Source organism: Orbicella franksi, chromosome 7 (genome assembly GCF_964199315.1).
Source record: "Orbicella franksi chromosome 7, jaOrbFran1.1, whole genome shotgun sequence".
Classification (NCBI taxonomy): domain Eukaryota; kingdom Metazoa; phylum Cnidaria; class Anthozoa; order Scleractinia; family Merulinidae; genus Orbicella; species Orbicella franksi.
This window is the reverse complement of record NC_138151.1, coordinates 29,757,181-29,776,524: the sequence shown is the minus strand read 5'-3', so window position 1 is coordinate 29,776,524 and position 19,344 is coordinate 29,757,181. Positions and strand designations below refer to the sequence as shown.

Here is a 19,344-nt window from a genome sequence, read left to right as displayed (position 1 = left end):
AACTGTGTTTACTAAGAAATATTTGTCGCATTTTTTCCCAGGTACTTTGTCAGTCACGTGCTACAGTTTCAGTTCCACAAGGCTGCCTGTAAGTTAGCGGGCTTTGAGGGCCCTCTTCACCAGTGCTCTATCTACAAGTCGACCGAAGCGGGCAGAAAAATCAGGTATGGACCGGGGTTGAGTCGAACAATGGCGAAGACATTCTCATTTCCAGAGCCCTCGTTGGTTTTAGTCAAGACGAGTAGGTCTGGGAACAAAAATGAAATCAAAGCAGTTTTTATTATCATTATTCTTATTGCATTTATTTCATTCAGTTTCATTTTCTTCGTATTTTTATTCATCTAGCGAGATGCTCGAGCTAGGCAAGAGCAAGCCGTGGCCCGAGGCCCTAGAAAAGCTCACCAACCGGAGGACCATGGATGTTGGTCCCATGAAAGAGTACTTTTGGCCCCTGTACCTGTGGCTAAGAGCCCAAAGATGCGCCTTGAATTACACAATAGGTTGGCCTGAGAATCCCGGCCCTGTGTATGACCCATGCGTGATTCCAACGACTTTGCCGGACACTGATAGCCCAACAACCCAACCAATTAAGGGAGCGGCGCATGCTTGGTCTTTGAACACCGCTGGTACATTAATAATAGCTTTACTTTTCGTCCTTGTTGGTTTTTGAAAACGTGAATGACTGTAAGGATCAAGACGTTTTATCTACATTGACTTTAAAGCATAATATTAAGATGCATCTGAAGATATAAATATGTTTATTACTAAGTCAATTATCATGTTTTACCGTTCGCTTAATGACGCAAGCACAGGAGGATAAATCCGAACAAGAGAGGAAAGAAGATAAGAGTTAATCCCTTATATAGGACAGTCACGGCATTTTGAGTTATTTTGATCGTGTACAAAATTACCTTTAAGGAAACCTGAAAATAGTACTTTATCAAGACAGAAAAACACTAAACAGATAATAATGAACCATAAAGGATCAAGGGTGGTTATTAAAGGATCGAGAAGATTAACACGGATTACAAACGACAAACTTCAAAAATTAAGGCTAAACTTTTCAAGATGCCAAACCGTGACGTACTTCGTTCAAATTAAATCCCACTCAAATTATTCTTACATGTAGTGCCAAGTTCTCCCGCGGATAATGTTACACGCGCATTGCGTGGATTAGCTGCCTGGACTGTCCGGATGAGCAAACTTTGTTTCACATGATCGTCTATTTCTAAGTATTCCTGGGCTTTCCGAAAGCGGGAGTGATCTAAAAGGTTACCTTAGGAATAAGGCCTATATGGGAGATTAACTCTCTAACATAATTCATGAATTAATCCTCTGTTTATCCAAGATAAAAGCTACATATTCCAGTCTCGAAACCACACTAAACGGCTAATTCTGCTTGAAACTGGGTTCTTTAAAATGGACACTTTCAGTCGAAATCCCAGAAAACTCCGATATTCTCCTTTGAGGACATGAAGTAACTCGCTTTGCAACCAGCTTGAACGGGGAAAATTTGATTTTCACGTAACCTCCATATGTAACTTGACTGTTGAGTTGTAATTATACGCAGTGTTAAGCATTTAGGTTTGATTTACACGAAACAAGTCGTGTAGGAGTCTTTTCGAAAGCTTGTCGTTTGCAACATACTTAGTGGCATGGTACCCTTTGAATCGGCCATTTTGATCCATTTTAATCAACCTTGAAAGCAGCAGCGAAACTTGGCATTGTCCGCCGCAGTTTCGTTAAAAACAAAACTTAGAGAGCTGAAGCAAACCACGACGGCAACGTCAACCGGAGAACGTCACCAAACAAAAGATTTAGTGAGTAGAACAACAGCTGTGTACGTGCGTTATTAATCTTTGTACATTTCTTTGCCGTCCTTTGCAAAACAACAACGTGAAATGACTAAGTTCTGCGTATTTTGGAGAACGCGAACGACGGCGGATAATTTTTCGTATTTTATTTGGAATGGAACGCTGGCGTTACATATTTAACTTGAGCAACCTTTGAAACCAGTAGGCGCACTGGACAGATCTAGACAATTGTGAAATTTGAAGGTAAAATATAACTTTATTTTTAACTTGAATTTGTCCTCGGGGTCGCCGTTGTCACTGCTTAAGCTCTCTACTAAGCTCCAAAAAATCGACACAACAAATAATATGCTTTTCTTTCTCCCCACCCTAACCTTCATAAGTGAGTAGAAAATTCAGTTTGGTTTTGTCTCACTGTGATTCTCTGACTACTCAGGAAGATAGTTTTGTATGTTCCAAAACAACTGGCGCTTTACTATATTAGACAATTAGATTATGAGCTCGAGATTTCTATCGCGAAAGGTGACGGGGGCGAATACTGCGCCCTCGTCAACTATCACGCATAGAAATCGAGAGCGAATAATCTAATTGTTTTAGTATAAATCTACTATTCGTTCAAAACTTTATCTAAATCCTCTTCGCAGACACTTCGAAAACGCCAAGAAGCGGCAGTCATTTTGTTTACAACGGCACACCGCTACGCTTCTCACTATCTATCACAGAATAGAAAGTGAGTAGCGTAGCCAATCAGAGAACGGCATTCGTGATAGAACGCTAGTAGATTTATACTAAAACGCTTTAGGTTATTCAATATCGAAAACGTATTTACGTAATAATTTCAAATATATAGTGGTGTTTTTTTAATATATCTGAGTTTTTGTTTCTTAATTCCATATGACAATAGACGCACTGATCATGAACACTGGAGGGGGGGGGCTGTAAAATGGTTTTTTATTTTTTTATTTTTTTATTTTTTCTTTTTTTGGGGGGGGAGGGGGGCTAAGGAAATGCCGTTTTGAAGCACTGTTTTGAAGAGGATCTTGATATGACGAAGATACACGCCCTACAATCCTTCGAACTATTCAGCGTTTATGGATCACACTTTAGGCGACCACCTGGCACGGTATCGTGCACTGGAGACAGGGAACAACTGTCAAAAGCTTGGAGAAGCATGAGCTAAACAAAATTAAATTTAAACTTGCGTGACGTTGGAATAACAATTGTCTCACTTACTCACTCACTCATGCCCATCACGCCGAGTAGCTTACAACTGCCAATCCTTACCCATGGATGGTGCTCCAAGACAGGGAAGTCACGTATGACTAGACTGCAAGTGGTCATAGCCAACAGGAAGTAGAATGGTACAGCTGTACACAAGACCAAACCTCGTTACGAAAATGAAAAAGTGTAAGAGATCGTCTGTTCTTTGAATGACTGTTAATTCTTCAGGAAAGATGTTCATAGCCTGTCAACGGGCCCTCTGTTTTGTCTTGAGTTCGTCGAGATCGCAAGCTTAGTAAAATATTAACCCGGCGCGTGGGATACACGCGCTAAAACGCAAACAGGGTAGGACTGGGGAAAGATCAAAATACCGTAGAGTTTAATTTTCTCGCGCGTAAATTTCGCGCGTTCGAAGAAAAATAACTCGTGGCAAAAAAGTGAGAACCTCTGTGGACAGACTAAGTTTTGCGTATCGGAGACCTTGGGCGACAAAATCATAAGCGTTAGCGCATTCCGCCTTCAACGCTGCCGTTGCACGGGAATGTTTGTGAGCAGTGGAAATCAAGAGATACCAGATGCTATCCCGACGAAAAGTGATGGATAAAGGATTAAACACAATACGTTATTCTGGAGTCCGGTCCGGCTGATATTTACTTAAATTTACTATACTTTTTACTCGTTGAAAAACAACGCGATCGCGAAAAATTGACGAAAATCCCTGGGGGACTCCCTTATAAAAAGGACGTGGTCCCCCCGTTCTTTTATATGCGAGTCCCGTGGGGGTAATCCCTTTCAACACTCTCCAAAACACAGAAAATCATACGAAAACGGGGAACGACGCCACAAGGATCAAAGACATGGTTTTATGAACAATGTCGAGAGCAGTTTAGTGCCATTACGCACGCCCAATATCCGGGTACCCATATGTGTTTCAGGAAAGCTCATCTGCCAGTTCCCAACCCACCCCACCCCACCCCACCCGCCTCCCGTTTATCTTCGCCCGGCCTCTACGGGCGTTCCATGTCAAACTCAGACAATAATACAATGAAACTATCAATGGAAAACGGTTCTTTTGAAATATTTCCACTTATAGTTTAATTACATTGTATTTCTCTTAAAATTGCCATTAGCTTGCTTCTTATCACGATATACCAGGAAACGAAATTTATTTTGTTCATTTAAAAAAAGCAAACTTTATCAAATTTTATTTCTTCGAGCCCATAAGTTAAAGCATTTTCTTAATTGTAAGAACTAAAAATTCCAGTCTTGGAATAGCGGTTTCTAAGCAGTCAAAGAAGACAGTCAGCATGCGTTCTTATCATAGAACAGCTACAAAACCAATACATTGACAGACAGTGAAAAAAAAAAAGAATTCGTTAAATACGGTTGATGTGTTGATGAACCCTTAAATTCTCAAAGCTAACAGTACAAGACATTTATGGAAAATAGTAATGAGAAACGACATCTTGGTCAGTCATGGATATTCCTTGGCACCGAAGAGCTGTCCATAAATTTACTTCTTTAATACATTTTTTTTTTTTTTTTTTTGGCACGGATATGAATATATCATCCGCTTGGGTATAAACAGCATCGAGTGTGTCCACAGATCAGTGAAAACACAAGCAAAAAAACTGAAAGGTAAGTGAGCTTTTAGAAGCCCAAACATGCTAACTAAACCTATTCAAATTTATAGTATAAAGAACAACAAATTCTATAGCAAGTTGATTCTTTGTTTAATTAGAACTTGCTGGCGAATCGTCAAAATGCTGCCTGACTAATGGATCACGGATTGAAAATTTTATTCGTTAACAGAAAGGAGGATGTAGGAAGCACCTCACAGTAAACTAAAAATTATATTTTCTCCATTGCTAAGCTCGACAGACAGGGAGTTTCCATGAGTGTGTTGGATATAACCATGAACCAGCTAGGGGCAAATTGAATAATTGGCTACGGTTAAATTTCGCCACTTTTTTAAAAAAGCGTTTCGTTTAAACTGGAGTCTGAAACCGCGAGAAGGTTTCCCAAACTGATTGACTAGCTTCACTTGATTGGGAACTGGCTTTTTGAATTCTCCAAATCTGCTCGTGATCTCTCGAGTTTTCGCGATCATCAGCCGTTATTATAAATCAAACGTATACGCATTATTTCATCTCTTCAGGGGCACCCAACGACCGTTTTCTCTCGAATGCTTTTAAACGCTGTTTTAGGCTATCTGTAGTACTTTTAAAGCTCTGCAGTTTAATTTTAGGTTGCGCCAAAAAAATTTTATCTGTTCGGTTATTCTAGGGGAACTTGAGTATTCTCGAATTTATTAGGGCTGTTTTGTCCATTTCCCGAAAACCTTAGGTCTTATCGCCTTTCCGAAAATGATAGCTGATCTTTTTTCGGTTCCCAAAACGACATTTTTAACAATCCGAAAACAACAGACATAAAATTTCTCATATCACGAAAGTTCGAGGTGACAATTCTCTTAAGAAAATCAGAGGCGATTAAAGGCCTTCCGAACAGATAATTTACCGAAACGATCCGTTGGGTGCCCCTGATTTCTTGTTAACCATATTGTCTTTATGCTCGAGTGATTGAAATGTTTGTCTACAACATATTTGCTATATGGAAATTTCCGGAGATCAAGTCTTATTAAATTCAAAAAGTTTCGTCCTTCACTCTGTTGATGCAGGAGAAAGTAGTGCTCTTTGTTGGTTCATCTGCTCAGTGCAACATGACAGAATCTGACATATAGCTTCCAAAAATACTGAAGACTAAGCCGTGTTCCTAGGAGAGACCCAATTGTGTACGGAGAGGTCCAAGCCCGATAGGGGTACTTTTTTCAATTGAGCGAGGCTGTTTCCCACGTAAAAAACTTTCGGCAACAACGGCATGATAGAGTCCAAACTGAGAGCCAAGATGCAACTGTTACTGGGCTGCTGTTTCGACATTGTTGGGTCTAGCTGGTTCCCCGGTGAAAACCTCGAACCCGCGTTAACTCGAACCTGACGCCAACAACTCGAACCCTAATTGTGTTTTTTTTCCGGTTTTTTTTTTCTGGATTTGTTGTTACATCTATTGAAATTTTATCCTCAGTTACTCGAGCCCTCCATAACTCGAAGTGGTCTTTTTAATTTTATCCCTTCGCGCCATTTTCGTTATATGTAAGGCTCCGTCCACTACACCGGGGGAATTTGAAAACGGGTTTCACTCTGAAAACGCATCAAACATGTTTTCCGTCCACAATACACCGGAGAAATTTAAAAACGCAACGATCACCGGTCATTTTGCATTAGTGTTTGAGGAAAAACCGGTTAAGGAAATCACATGAATACCGTGACTACATCATTTTCAAAAACGTCCGTTTTTAAATTGTTTTCCTCATTCTCCTCATGTTTTTCATAGTTGACTAGGGTAAGGGTAAGGGTTTTGGGAAGCGGGCCGCACTCCCCCACCAAATTTTTCTGGGAGTATCCCCGGAGAAAGCGATAGCGTCTGTAATAGCATCGCAGGCTATTACAGATTAGTGAGGTATAGTTACTAATCTCGTTTTGTCTCTTTATTTTCATTGTTTCTTAATCGTAGAGGCATCCGACGTTGTGCTCGATTTGATTCATTACATGAAATTTTCGCGACACGTTAATTTCGCGAATTTCGCGATTTAAAAAACCGCGAAATTTAAGTGAACCAAACAATCAGAGTCGCGATCATAGCATGACGCGAAAAATAGGTGGCTCACACTAGTTATTAAGAGAAAGTCCCCCCGTTGTGTTCTGTTGATCTTGACGTTACTATACCTTTGGTAAAGTCGGCTCACTAAATCAAGGACATGTTTAAGTTACAAAGGAAATAAATGCTGTGTTGCTCGAAAACGCGAAGTTTTAAGTGATTCAAAATACAAAATTTTCCCAAAATCGCCGAATTTGAGTGTCGCGAAATATGCACAGCCCAAAATCGCGAAATAAACGTGTCGCGAAAATTTCATGTAATAAGGTATACATGTACCAAGAACCATGAATTTTGATTTGTCGCTGTTTTCGGAAGGGTCCTTTAGTCTTTCGGAATTATGACAGCTGACACTTTGACACGCTGACTGTTCTTCAATATTAATTGACAGAAGGGTACTGGTACGCGATATCTCCACGTCGCCTGCCTATTGTATACACTGGAACGCCCACCAATTCAATTTCCCGGATTTTGCGGTCAACGTTTGCAGAAGCAGCGCAATGGAGCTCAAAGTTCCGTTTTTCCTTGCCCTTGTTGCGGTATTCGGACCGTTTCTTCTCGAGGCTGCTCTTGATCAAGCAGAGGAAGACAACGCGAAGGAATTCCTCGCTAAATACAACAGTATCACACCGCAGGAGGACTACAAGTCGACCGTGGCCTCTTGGAACCACGCTACAAACCTCACCGATTACAACAAAGCGCTCAAGACTAACGCGAGCTTAGCGTTCTCAGCCTTCTACAAGAAGATGCAAACGAATGCGTCCGTTTTCGACACTTCTAAGCTTTCCTACGACACTGCCAGACAAATTAAGAGAATCACTGCCTCAGCTACACCGAAAGACGAGGAAACTCTAAAGAAACTCACCATGCTCGAGTCGTTAATGGAGGAAATTTACAGCACGGGAAAAGTTGAGGATTCAAACGGGGACCAATTAGAACTAGACCCTGACCTGTATGCGATCCTATCGAAATCGCGCGACTACAGTCGATTATTGTTTGCTTGGAAAGGCTGGCGAGACGCAGTTGGCCCGAAATTACGACCCCGCTACAAGGAATTTGTAGAATTGTTGAACACAGGCGCGAAAGAAAATGGCTGGAGAGATATTGGTGAGTATTGGCGGTCCTGGTACGAGGTGGACAACCTGCCAGTCATCGTGGAGGGATTCTGGAACAAACTCAAACCGCTCTACCAAGAGTTGCATGCTTATGTTCGCTACAAGTTGAGCCAGAAGTATGAAGAAATGTCGCCTGAAGGTCCCATCCCTGCGCATCTCCTCGGCAATATGTGGGCCCAGTCCTGGGTGAATATTTACGAATTGGTCGAGCCCTACAAAAATCAGTCAAGCTTGGATGTAACCGCAAACATGGTCAAGAAAGAGTATAACGCGACCATGATGTTTAAACTAGCGGACTCGTTTTTCCAATCGATCGGCCTCGAGGCGCTACCGGCATCGTTCTATGAAAAGTCTATGATCACCAAACCTAAAGACCGTCAGGTCATTTGTCACGCATCCGCCTGGGATTTCGCCATAAACAAAGACGTAAGGTAAGGCATATATTCAATTCTCCTCATTCCTTATAGCCTGAGAGAGCATCCGGTTTTTGCGGCTCTTGTTTCACCTGCCGGGTTTTTTTCTCGGCGCGTGAAACAAGAGCCAAAAAAACCGGATGCTCTCCTAGGCTAATTACCTTATATATGTTTTAGATCTATTTTTGAGAAATTGGTAATACATCAAAAAGCATTGTAATTCTAATCAATGGTTTTCTGCGTTTTCTTATAACCTGTCTGCTTCACAGACCACAGAAGTCTTAAAGAAAATTTGAAATGTCGATAAAGAGGTGCAATTTCAAATTCCAAGTGGAAGAATGTTATTTATTTTTTATTTATCCGTTACTAAGTGAGCTTATTCCATCGTTTTAGACCTATATCGTATCATTGACCTTCTTTACAAACACCATTTAGATGTACAAAGAATGCTGTTTTAACAAGGTTTAAAATTACAAACTTTGTTTCACTGATTTCCTAACTTGTAAGCTGTTAAAATACATGTCTTTTGTATTTTGTGTGTCACATTCGTTCCGCGTTTAAACACGCTTTATTAATGACTAATTTTTGCCATTAATCTTATATAAGCAAGGTCTTTGTTTCGACTTTTAAAGGCATTAATTGTCTAAATAAAGAACTCACCGGAATATACTTTTTGGCATTTGTAGACCTGACCCTTGATATCTTCTTCAAATTCATTGTAAATACCCGATCTTCAAACGAAGCGCACAAACAGAAGGCGTGACCTTTAATCGCAGTTTATTGTAAAGTGTCCATTCATTGTTCGATTTGGTGGTTTAAATAAAGTTAGTTTCACTACAATACACAGGTGTTTCCCAATTAAAATTGACATGCTAAATCTGAATAGCTGCTCCGTCATCGTTCTTTTGCAGAATATTTCGAAAAAAGTAAGGTGGATGTCCTTTCTCCATTTGGGGCAAGAAGCGCGCGAAAGTAAGCGCTCGTCCCCCCCCCCCCCCCCCCCAGGATTTCATGCGGCCATTTTTAGCGAAAGAGGGACTACTCATAGTCTACCTAACGAAGAGGCCGGACGGCCATTTTTTTCTTCTCGTTTTTTTTTTTTCGGTTTGTTTGTTTCGCGTCAAGCTCGACAGACTAGGCGGAACAGTGACTACTCGCCAGGTACTCGTAGTCTCGTACTCGTAGTGACTTGATCAAGTCAGCGTTGTGCATCAGTCAATTCCAGCAGTGCCCATCCCCCCCCCCCCCGGGCTAACCCCCGGGCATTAGCATTTTTTTTTTTAAAAATGGGCAAATTCCCCTGGGTGGGGACACATAAGCTGTCTAACTGCCCCGGGGTGGGGACGAAGAAGGAGGGCAAATGCCCCGCCCCCGGGATCGTCGCCTTCCAACACCTCCGCAGTTTTTTAATTAATCAGTGAATAAAACGTTCAACTGTTCAGTATTTTAACGCAACGGTAAGACTTCAAGGACAACAGTACGTGTTAGTTGATTCTGATTATATTTAATTCTTTATATTTGTTTTTAACAGTTTGCTGGAGGATAGCTGGGATTGCGGCGGACGTGCCCCCAGCCGCGAGCGATGATAGGCGCCTGTATTCGCTGGCTACTTTTTCTGTGAAGAATCGAGACATTTTAAATGATGATGCATTGCATTTTAAGCTCGCAAGATCTGTCTTGAAGATCGCATCATTTGAATTCGCCAACATTAAGTATTTTAACTCCACTTTCATGAATTTAAAAAATGCTAGACTAGTTTTGAATGCGAAATGCGAAATAGTCGTGTTCACGTCAGTGATTGTTTTGTGATGAACAAAATATAGTTCACCTTGTCGCTTATATTTACATGCTTACAAGTAATGAAGAAATATCTGAAATTGAGAAAACATACCTTTAAAAACATCTGCAAGTTTGTCTAGTCCCTGACGGACAAGACATTGTTCGACAAACGCCTCGTCTTTCCCGATGAACTCAACCATGGCACTTTCCAAAACACGTGTGTCGAATGACAGGGGGTCGCCCCGGGGTACGCAAATGCCCAGCCCCCGGGCCGCGATATAATTGCGGATGCCCCATCCCCGGGACTGACAACGTGAGCAAATGCCCCGCGGTTGCCCGGGGGGGTGGGGGATGGGCACTGCTGGAATTGACTGATGCATTGAACTTAGCTGAGTATATTTCCCTTTTACCGTTCTTTTGTTGCGTCACACCACCTCGTCACAAGTCATGCATCGTAACGCATTGGCGTTGAACTTAGCTGGTAAAAAATCGTTTTCACGTGACGTCATCAAATTTCAAAATCCAAAACTAAAGAGCCACGAAAGTTTTAAGCCTCATTAGGCATAAGGGAATCTAAATTTATCTCTGTTTACAACTTTTCGTGTTGGGTTTGGAAACTAGCGCGGTGAGCAGCGGTGGCGGTGGGTGACATAGAGCTACGATCGCGTTTGTCCAGAAATATACACTTATCTCGTGAGTTTTAGCCGTTTTAGGAGTTAAAGTAGTAAGAAAATTGCTTGTGTTAATGTTTGTTGGTTCAGTTCAGATAATCAGTCATCTAGATAGCCAAAGTATGTTCCATATGTTTACGCTATTTTCCTGTCACCATATTGGTGGACCACGGAGGTACACCAACATGGCGGCTCTATACTGGGCTCTGTGAATTGGCGCAAAACATTTAGGCGAATATCTGAAGTTTGGGAAAACTTAGAGACCTAAAACTTGGAAAAGTGTCTTCTTTACTTATCTCCTATAACATTACAATTTCTTGACTTAATCACTGAATAGTTTTCGATTTATTTTTTCTTTGCGTGACAGTGAAAACGATCTGTTGTTGACCTGTATTGCGTGCTCATGGATCTCGACTCCGTCTAGCGCGGTTAACAAACACGCAGAAAAAGAACTTGACCATAGTATCAAGCCATCTTGATCTCATTCTTGGCCAATAGCCCATGTTTTTGCCTTATCACAAATGCAGTTTGTTTTGGAAGCGTTATAACTTCAGCCATTGTTATTTGCCTTTAACAGGGTCAAGCAATGTACCAACATTAATCACAACGACTTGGTAACCACCCATCATGAGCTGGGCCATATTCAGTATTACTTGCAGTACTGGGATCAACCTTTCGAGTACCGCACTGGCGCCAACCCAGGATTCCATGAGGCCGTTGGTGACACCATGTCACTGTCGGTTGATACACCACAACACTTGAAGAAAATTGGTCTGTTGGACGCTTACAGCAATGACTCGAGTAAGGAAATACAGTACAAAATAAATGATCTGTTTCAGGCTCTCAGAAGTACAGAGCGCTGCAGACACTTAAGTGTATGGGAAGGATGGAGGGGGAAAACGGGGCTGACACAAGGTCGCCCCCTCCTTCTCCCCTCTCCCCTCTCCCTGCCCCCTGCCCCCTTCCCCCTTCCCCCTTCCCCCTTCCCCCTTCCCCCTTCCCCCTTCCCCCTTCCCCCTCCCCCCTTCTTCCTTCGAACCACAATGTTTTTTACATTCTTAATTGCTGTTTTTTGTCCTCAGAATCAGACATAAACGCCCTAATGAAGATGGCGCTGCGTAAAATCGCTTTTCTACCGTTCGGGTATATGATCGATCAATGGCGATGGAAGGTGTTCAGTGGGGCCATCACTGACGCGAACTACAATGCCGAGTGGTGGAAACTGAGGACTAAGTACCAGGGAATAAAGCCACCTGTAGAACGGTCCGAAAAGGACTTTGACCCCGGATGCAAGTACCACATCCCTGCCAACACACCCTACATTAGGTTTGAATTTCATTTTTTATAACTTCCAATTTTGATCAAAATCTCGCTTCTCTTTAGAAGCGCGGCACGAGAAACGCTTCTCCCATTTTTTTTCGCTTGCCGGTTATTCGCGCTGCGCCCCAACTAACTGAACGCCTGGAAGAGGCTACGGTGAATTAAACTGCGTAATTTCTAGTTTTTTTTTGTTTTTTTTTTGATTAGCAAAAGCGGCTTCTTACATACATACTCCAGTTGCGTGAGCTACATTAGCAAATTTTCCATTTCCAAGCCCTCAGACATGCGCCCGTAAAACTATGGAAACCGATGATAAATGTCTAGAATTATTTGCACTTGACACATGATAGTTGAATTGTGTTCATAAGCTGCATTTTGCCCGTAAGGCAAGCACTTAGCCCGGTTTCAACAAAGTTCGACTCGCTACCATTTATAACTTAAACATAGAGAAGCAAGTGTCCTGCCCAAGAGCACAACACAGTTACATCGGGCAGGGCTTGAATCCGGACCGCTCGATACGGAGTAGAGAAACTGAGAATTTCGCCAGAGAGACTTTCTAACATAGCCAACTGCTAACGAGGTACAGCTGGACTCGTGAAAGTGAAAACCCTACATTGAGAGCAGTAGTGATTTTGGGCGTGGGAAGGGTACGTGCTTTCGCTTGGCGTTACTTGATTGACAGACTGGAGAATAGCCTCTTGTTTTCCTTGCGTAGGTATTTCATGAGTTACGTGCTACAGTTCCAGTTCCACAAGGCCGCTTGTAACGCAGCTGGTTTTAAAGGACCTTTACATACATGTTCCATCTACCAGTCAAAGGAGGCAGGAAAGAAGATCGGGTAAGTTTATTAGTGGAGCTACTACTGTTTTCAACAGATAACTCAAGTCTCTTGGTGCGGGGAGAAAATCTGTTCAAGGACCATTGAATTCCGTGTCGAAGCTTTTTAATACTGTAATGAGCGCCAAAGCCTTTGCAGAAAGGGAAACAGAAAGAGTTGGGTGAGTCGAGCCTGTGCAGCAGGCGTTAAACGGGGGAGGGGGAAGCAAAGCGTGGATGGTACCACCGTACCTCTTCCTGCAACGCAGGCTGTGTGAGTTGAACGCTGGGAAATGTGTCAAATGCAGGCATCATTTCTATTTCTTAGGCGTGAAGAGCAAAGATCTTTCACTCGTCGCGTCTGTAAAACTGTAATACTGTAGTACTGATTCACTGTTCATGGTGCTATCCTTTTCCTCTTCTCTTTTTAGCGATATGCTGAAGATGGGCAAAAGCAAACCTTGGCCGGAAGCCCTGAAGAAGCTGACCGGAAGTGAAACGCTGGATGTTGGAGCGCTGACTGAATATTTTGAACCGCTTCGTAAGTGGATGGTGGAGCAGCGTGAAGAGATCGGATACGCCGCTCCTGGATGGGACATTGCAGATGGAGTCACTTCACTCGTTCCAGTCCTGTTAAACACGTTTGCTTGCGCGTTGGTTGCACTCGCTGTGTTCTTTCGTTGAAGCCGCCAGCTAGCTGCGGCCCTGAGTAACTCAATTTTCGAACTGTAGTGTGCAGACTGTATTGTTTCATTTGAGAGTTAGAAGTGATTATATTTCAAGTAGCTTGGTAGTGTAATCGCGTGGTTTTCGTTTTTATGTACTATGGCTGCATATATTTCATGATAGTATAAATTATATCCTAGTGAACTGAAGCTTTTGAGTGGAGTCTAGGTCCTGTTACCAATTAATAATAAATAACTGGAGGGAAGTTTTAGGTAGGGCGAAGCCTGCTTACGATTTATCATCTCAGTGAGAAACTTTACCGGTCAAAAAGCCATGTGAAGGGGAAAAAGCCCTGGCCTGAGGACGAGGTTGGTTATCTCACAACCCAGTGGGGTGGGATCAGGTGGGTTAGAGGGGACTAGAGTGTCTAAACTTTTCACTGCGACAGGTTCCGCCCTTCCCTTCATTGGCGGTTAAATATTTCGTAATAATACAAAATATTTCCCTATTTCTCCCAATTCCCGCTGCCTTAGAAACCCCTATTGGTAACCTCTGTTCTCTCGCTTCGTGTAGAGTTCCCCTCCCCTTCTATCTTGGGTTTCCCAGCCTGACCCCTCCCCAAACGGGCTGTGTATATATAGGCCACATTTCAGTAAACATTTTCCAAAGATACTCAAGCAAAAACGGTGGAAAGCATTTCCTTGTTGGTTTACCAACAACATACCTTTTAATAGGAAATTAACGTTCATGCTAATGAGGGTAGTCGATCGGAATTAACGCGAGTTAAGTTAGCGTGGATCGAAGGATAAAACACTTTCTAATAAAGAGGATTAACGCAAAAGAGATGATAAAATTTCAAATGAGGGAAATTAATGTGACTTATAATTATTACACGAAGGAACACAACTTGTTGTAACAACAGGAAATTTAAGTACTAAATAGAAAAATCCGAAAAGCAAACAATGTTCGTGGAACTGTCACTAACGTAGGGGTTAAGGCCCAGTTCAGACGTCGTGCTTCTGCCGTGCCGAACTAAATTCAGGAATTAAGTTAAGAAGAAGCACGGCGTCTGAATCAAACTTTTGAATTACGTTCGGCAAACAATTAAGTTCGAAAAGCTCTGCCTTGCTACACGACTCTGGCACGGCAGCGATTCAAACGTCGTGCTTCTGCCGCGCTAAACAAAATTCATAAACTAGTAGTAACCAGAGATTATGAAAGTGCGTTCGACGCCCTCACTTTAATATACATACCTTAATAAATGATTTCACTGGCTGACTTTCAACCTCTGTCTATTGCTGAAATCAACATTTTTCAGCAGCAACCGAGGTTTTACAGCCAGATATGCACAGCGTCAAAGTCCATGTTAGTGAAGAGGTCACGATTTGTTGATACGTTGCGTGACGCCGCCAGTTTCTGTAGACTCGCAAGTTTCATAGAATATCTAAATTACGTACCTTATTCTAACCTAGCATTTGCAATCGCGAGCTCGTTTCGTGCGCTCGTTTATCGTAAGCAAACTCCGTGCCACTAATTCGAGTATTTCCCCTAATGAATAAAGTAGTCTTATGGATCTTGCCGTTCAGAGTACTTTTCCACCGATTCCAAACAATCAAATTTCGACCGGATAAAGACTGAGCTATCTGTCGCGACTAGAACTAATCAACAAATGCAGTCAAAATGTAGCTGTTCCCACGGTTATCATCCCAAAGCCAAGTCGTGTTAATAAACAAGGACAACTCTCTCAGATTTCGATAAATGCTACCGTCGAAGCGTTTGAATTCGCCAAAACAGTCTAACGCTGAGAGCACATAATAGCGAAACGTACGGCGACTGAATAGAAAGAAGTCAAAAAAATATCCCTCGGAAAGACAAGCTCAAATGGCCTGCTCACATACTCACATGTTCGCCACATGTCTTATCACATGTCTTAGCATTAAAGGGTACCAGTTTACTGGCCGTGACATGCCCCTGCAAAAATCAAGCGGGGTGGCCATTTTGGTGTCCTCACAGGAATGTGGTTTTTTCAGCCTATGACCGTGCACGGGGAAACCAACGCTGGAAAGCCACAGGTCAAAATTAGGTTTGCGTTCCACTTCGTCGAACGCAATTAAAATGTATTTTGGCGAGATTGCACGATATATTCAGGCGCGTAAGACTGGTACCAAGTAGACGCGCAAAAACGAGGCTTGGGGGAATAGCGCGCGAGAAGTAAAAAGATACAGAGAGGAAAGATAGGAAATATTGTTTTTGTCTCGAGCACCATTGCAGTTAAACCATGGTCAAATACTGTGCAGTAGTTTTGTGTAAAAATGGAACCCACAACAAGCCTGATCTCTCATTTTTTTGCTTTCATTCCCATCAGAAACTGCGCGAAAAGTTTAAGAGTCTAAAAGATCCTAGGATATGCTTGCAACATTTCAGTGAACAAGACCTTAAAAAGACACTCTCCGGAAAGATTGAAGTCATTTCATGCAGTGTACCGACAATATTTGATCCAACACAGCTTGAAGCAAACAACGATCTACGTAAAGAGAGAAAAAACAAGCGCGATCGTCGAGCTGAAGTTGAACACTCGACAGATAATTTAATTAAGTTACCGGCGAAAAGGCAAAGGGCAGACACGCAGGAAGGTAAAATCAATGCAATGTATTCATCAGCAGAATGGACAGGAACGAACACTGATGTGACAAGCGATCATGATTACACGGACCGATTGGAAAACGTGGATGAGCAACACACAAACGTGCTATGCCAGACCGAACTTACAATGGAAGACCTTGCCAAAATGGAACGGGCGATGAATCATTCTTCGACTTCAGCCCAGCCTTCAGTCAAGTAATTCAAGTAGGTGCTAATGCCCAAAGAAGAAGAGAGCAAGTGGTCCAAGACGTGTTGAAAAGTAACGAATCTGTAAAATTTTACACAGGCATTCCCTCACTATCTTGTTTCATGTTTCTCGTCAACACCCTCTTTCCGTATGCAGAAAAAAATGAAGTATTGGGACAAGACCAAGGATCAGAAATCCTACTACCACGATGATCACGAGAAGGAAAAACCAGGTCGAAAACGCAAACTTGAACTGAAGGAGGAGTTTATTCTTATTCTGTTGCGGCTGAAACTAGGTCTTATGGAAAGGCATCTTGCTGATATGTTCGCAGTTTCTGTCAGCACAGTTAGTGGGATTTATATAACATGGGTTCGCTTTTTAGCTCTGACTTTAAAAGGTTCAATACTTCGCTGACCATCAAGAGGAAATTAAATCTCATATACCTATTTCATTTTCAAAATATCCAGATACTCGCTTCATCATCGATGGCACTGAGTTTTTTTTATTGAGAGGCCTTCCTCCCCAAGTGCAAAAAGGCCACTTGGAGTGATTACAAGCATCATAACTCTGTTAAGTTACTGGTAGGAATCACCCCATCTGGAGCTTTTTCTTTTACATCCAAATTATGGTCTGGAAGCACAAGCGATCGGTGAGTTACTCAAGAAAGTGGCCCTATAGACCTTTTAGAAGAAGGAGGCCAAGTCATGGCGGACAGGGGTTTCACAATCAGAGATCTTCTCACAAAAAAAGGAGTGAAGCTCAACATGCCCCCTTTTACTAAAGGTAACCAATGCTGGTTTTGCGATATTCTAATGGGAGTTTGTTTCTTTTCTCTCATATATATCTTCTCTCTAAACCCCATTCACTAAAAGGTAGGTAGCCACTCCCCTCCCCTTTGAGGGAGGGGGGTGGGTAACACCCAAAATTGCCTATAAATGAGTATACAAAACAAAAGGGTAGGAAAAGTGGCATTTAGGAATTTAAAAGGGCCTTTCAAACTACCGGTATCTTAAAAGACCTAATGAATAATAATGATAGATTCCAGTATTTTAGGGGCTATGAAGTAAAATATTTAAGATTAAAGATGTAATAATCCTTCTATAGGAGTCTAAAAGGGTTTTCATTTTCTTCCAAGATATGTGAAAGGGGTGCTTTGTCTGTCAAAAATGGTACATGGTAGGGTAAGGGTTTAGACCTTGGGGCTGAGCCTGCCCATGTATAGAAAAAGAATTTTTTTAGTATTCCCCCTCGAACCACTTCTGTCAACGTTAACTGATTAATTTAAAGTTCTAATTTTTTACCTACGTAGACAGCTATCAAGGAAAGCTCGCAAAGAAACCAGTTCAATTGCGAAAGTGAGGATACATGTTGAAAGAGCTATTGAGAGGTTGAAAGAATTAAAAGTATTCCAAGGAAATATCCCATGAACATCTTTCAAGTTAATTGACCAGGAAGTAATTGTGTGTGCTTCCCTGTGTAATCTTTATCCTCCTCTATCCAAGTAGAAGTTATTTACATTATCTCAAATTTTCATTCAATTTGAAGAGCCACAATCACTTTGTTGTCGAATTAATAAATTAATGTGTTAAAAAACAAGGTGAACTTACATCAGTAATTAAAATGTAAATGTAAACGTAAATGTAAATGTAAACGTAAATGTAAATGTGATTTGTTTACCCACGGAGCACCAAGGAGTTCACAGAACTCGTTCAGAAATGTCCGTGCATTCAAGGATCGAATTGGAATTTGAGAAATGTTGGTTTTTGAGGAGAGGGGAAAACCGGAGTACCCGGAGAAAAACCTCTCGGAGCAGAGAAGAGAACCAACAGCAAACTCAACCCACATATGACGCCGGGTCCGGGTCTGCGCCATCCCTGCTCCCCTAAATTATTAGTAAGAACTGTTAATCTTGGAGACTGTTGAAATAATTTTGATAATGGTCCCCAACCTGTAAGAATTTTTACATTTTAATATTTGGCTGGGGATGGGCTAAATATTTGCAGGCCCCTGAATGTTCTGTGTATCTACTGGAGTTCATTACCATTTATGCGTTATTGACCAAGTGTGAGGTCAAGATGGCTGGATATCGGCCAAGTTCTTTTTTGCGTGTTTATGGACCGAGACGGAGTCTCGGTCCATAAACTCGCAAAAAAAGAACGAGGCCAATATCCAGCCATCTTGACCGAACAAGCTTGGTCAATAAAGGATTTATTATTTGGCTTTCTGGGAAATTTTTCTTGCGGGACACGGCGGGTAGTCCCGAGCGGGCAAGAAAGCTCCATCTTGCCCGCTCGGGTAGCCAATCACAGCGCAGGATTTGATTCATCTTGCCCGCTCACGGAGTTAGCCATATAGTAAAGAAGAATAGATGTGATGTACATGTTGTAGTATAAAATAAAATGAATGGTAAGTCAAATCGATTTTGAACTAGTTTAGCCACTACACCTCAGCTTACATCCTTACAGGAGTGCACAGTATTTAATGAAAAGGTCAGCTGGTTAAGGACGGTACCTACTAAATACAAAGGTTTTTGCACCAGGTTTGGACCACGCGGAAAAAGTAGATCTTTGCAAGGGCTATTGGAATCCACAAAGAAAAAAGGGGGTAGCCACGCATTTTTTCGAGATAATTAGCCTTGAATCTCAACAAAAATGCTGACATCAGCATTTTCCTGAAAAAAGAAGGAAAGGATACTGATTTCTTCACAGATTTCCATAGAATTCGCCTTTACATACAGAAAAGCAAACACATTTAAAAAGATCTTTAAACTACATGGCAAATGGTAATAAAAAACATTTTTGATATGTTTTTAATGACAAAATCGTTGCAAAAGCGCTTTTAGCGTATCTGACAGCCTTCCTCTGGTTCAGCTAAAATACAGTCTAAATACCTTTTGTTCACAACCAGAAACTAATCACGTGTTGAATAGACTTGCCACTTTCATTTCATAACATAAAATGTAGGGGTAACTACGCGTTTTTAAAGTTATTG

At 41.8% G+C, this 19,344-nt stretch overlaps 1 protein-coding gene and 1 pseudogene across 1 annotated transcript in view; both read left to right on the top strand.

Moving 5' to 3' along the window:
* The window catches only part of LOC145493715 (angiotensin-converting enzyme-like), a 25,597-nt gene extending 9,052 nt beyond the window's left edge, over positions 1-16,545 (top strand). The window contains exons 4-10 of the mRNA XM_081473176.1: positions 42-164; positions 346-662; positions 7,110-8,289; positions 11,299-11,522; positions 11,804-12,047; positions 12,757-12,879; positions 13,289-16,545. Of these exons, the coding sequence (XP_081329302.1) occupies positions 42-164; positions 346-662; positions 7,110-8,289; positions 11,299-11,522; positions 11,804-12,047; positions 12,757-12,879; positions 13,289-13,541 (2,464 nt within the window). The 3' untranslated portion in view covers positions 13,542-16,545. The remainder of the gene's footprint in view (positions 1-41; positions 165-345; positions 663-7,109; positions 8,290-11,298; positions 11,523-11,803; positions 12,048-12,756; positions 12,880-13,288) is intronic.
* LOC145493714 (uncharacterized) lies at positions 16,275-17,858 on the top strand (annotated as a pseudogene).
* Positions 17,859-19,344: the final 1,486 nt, after the last annotated feature.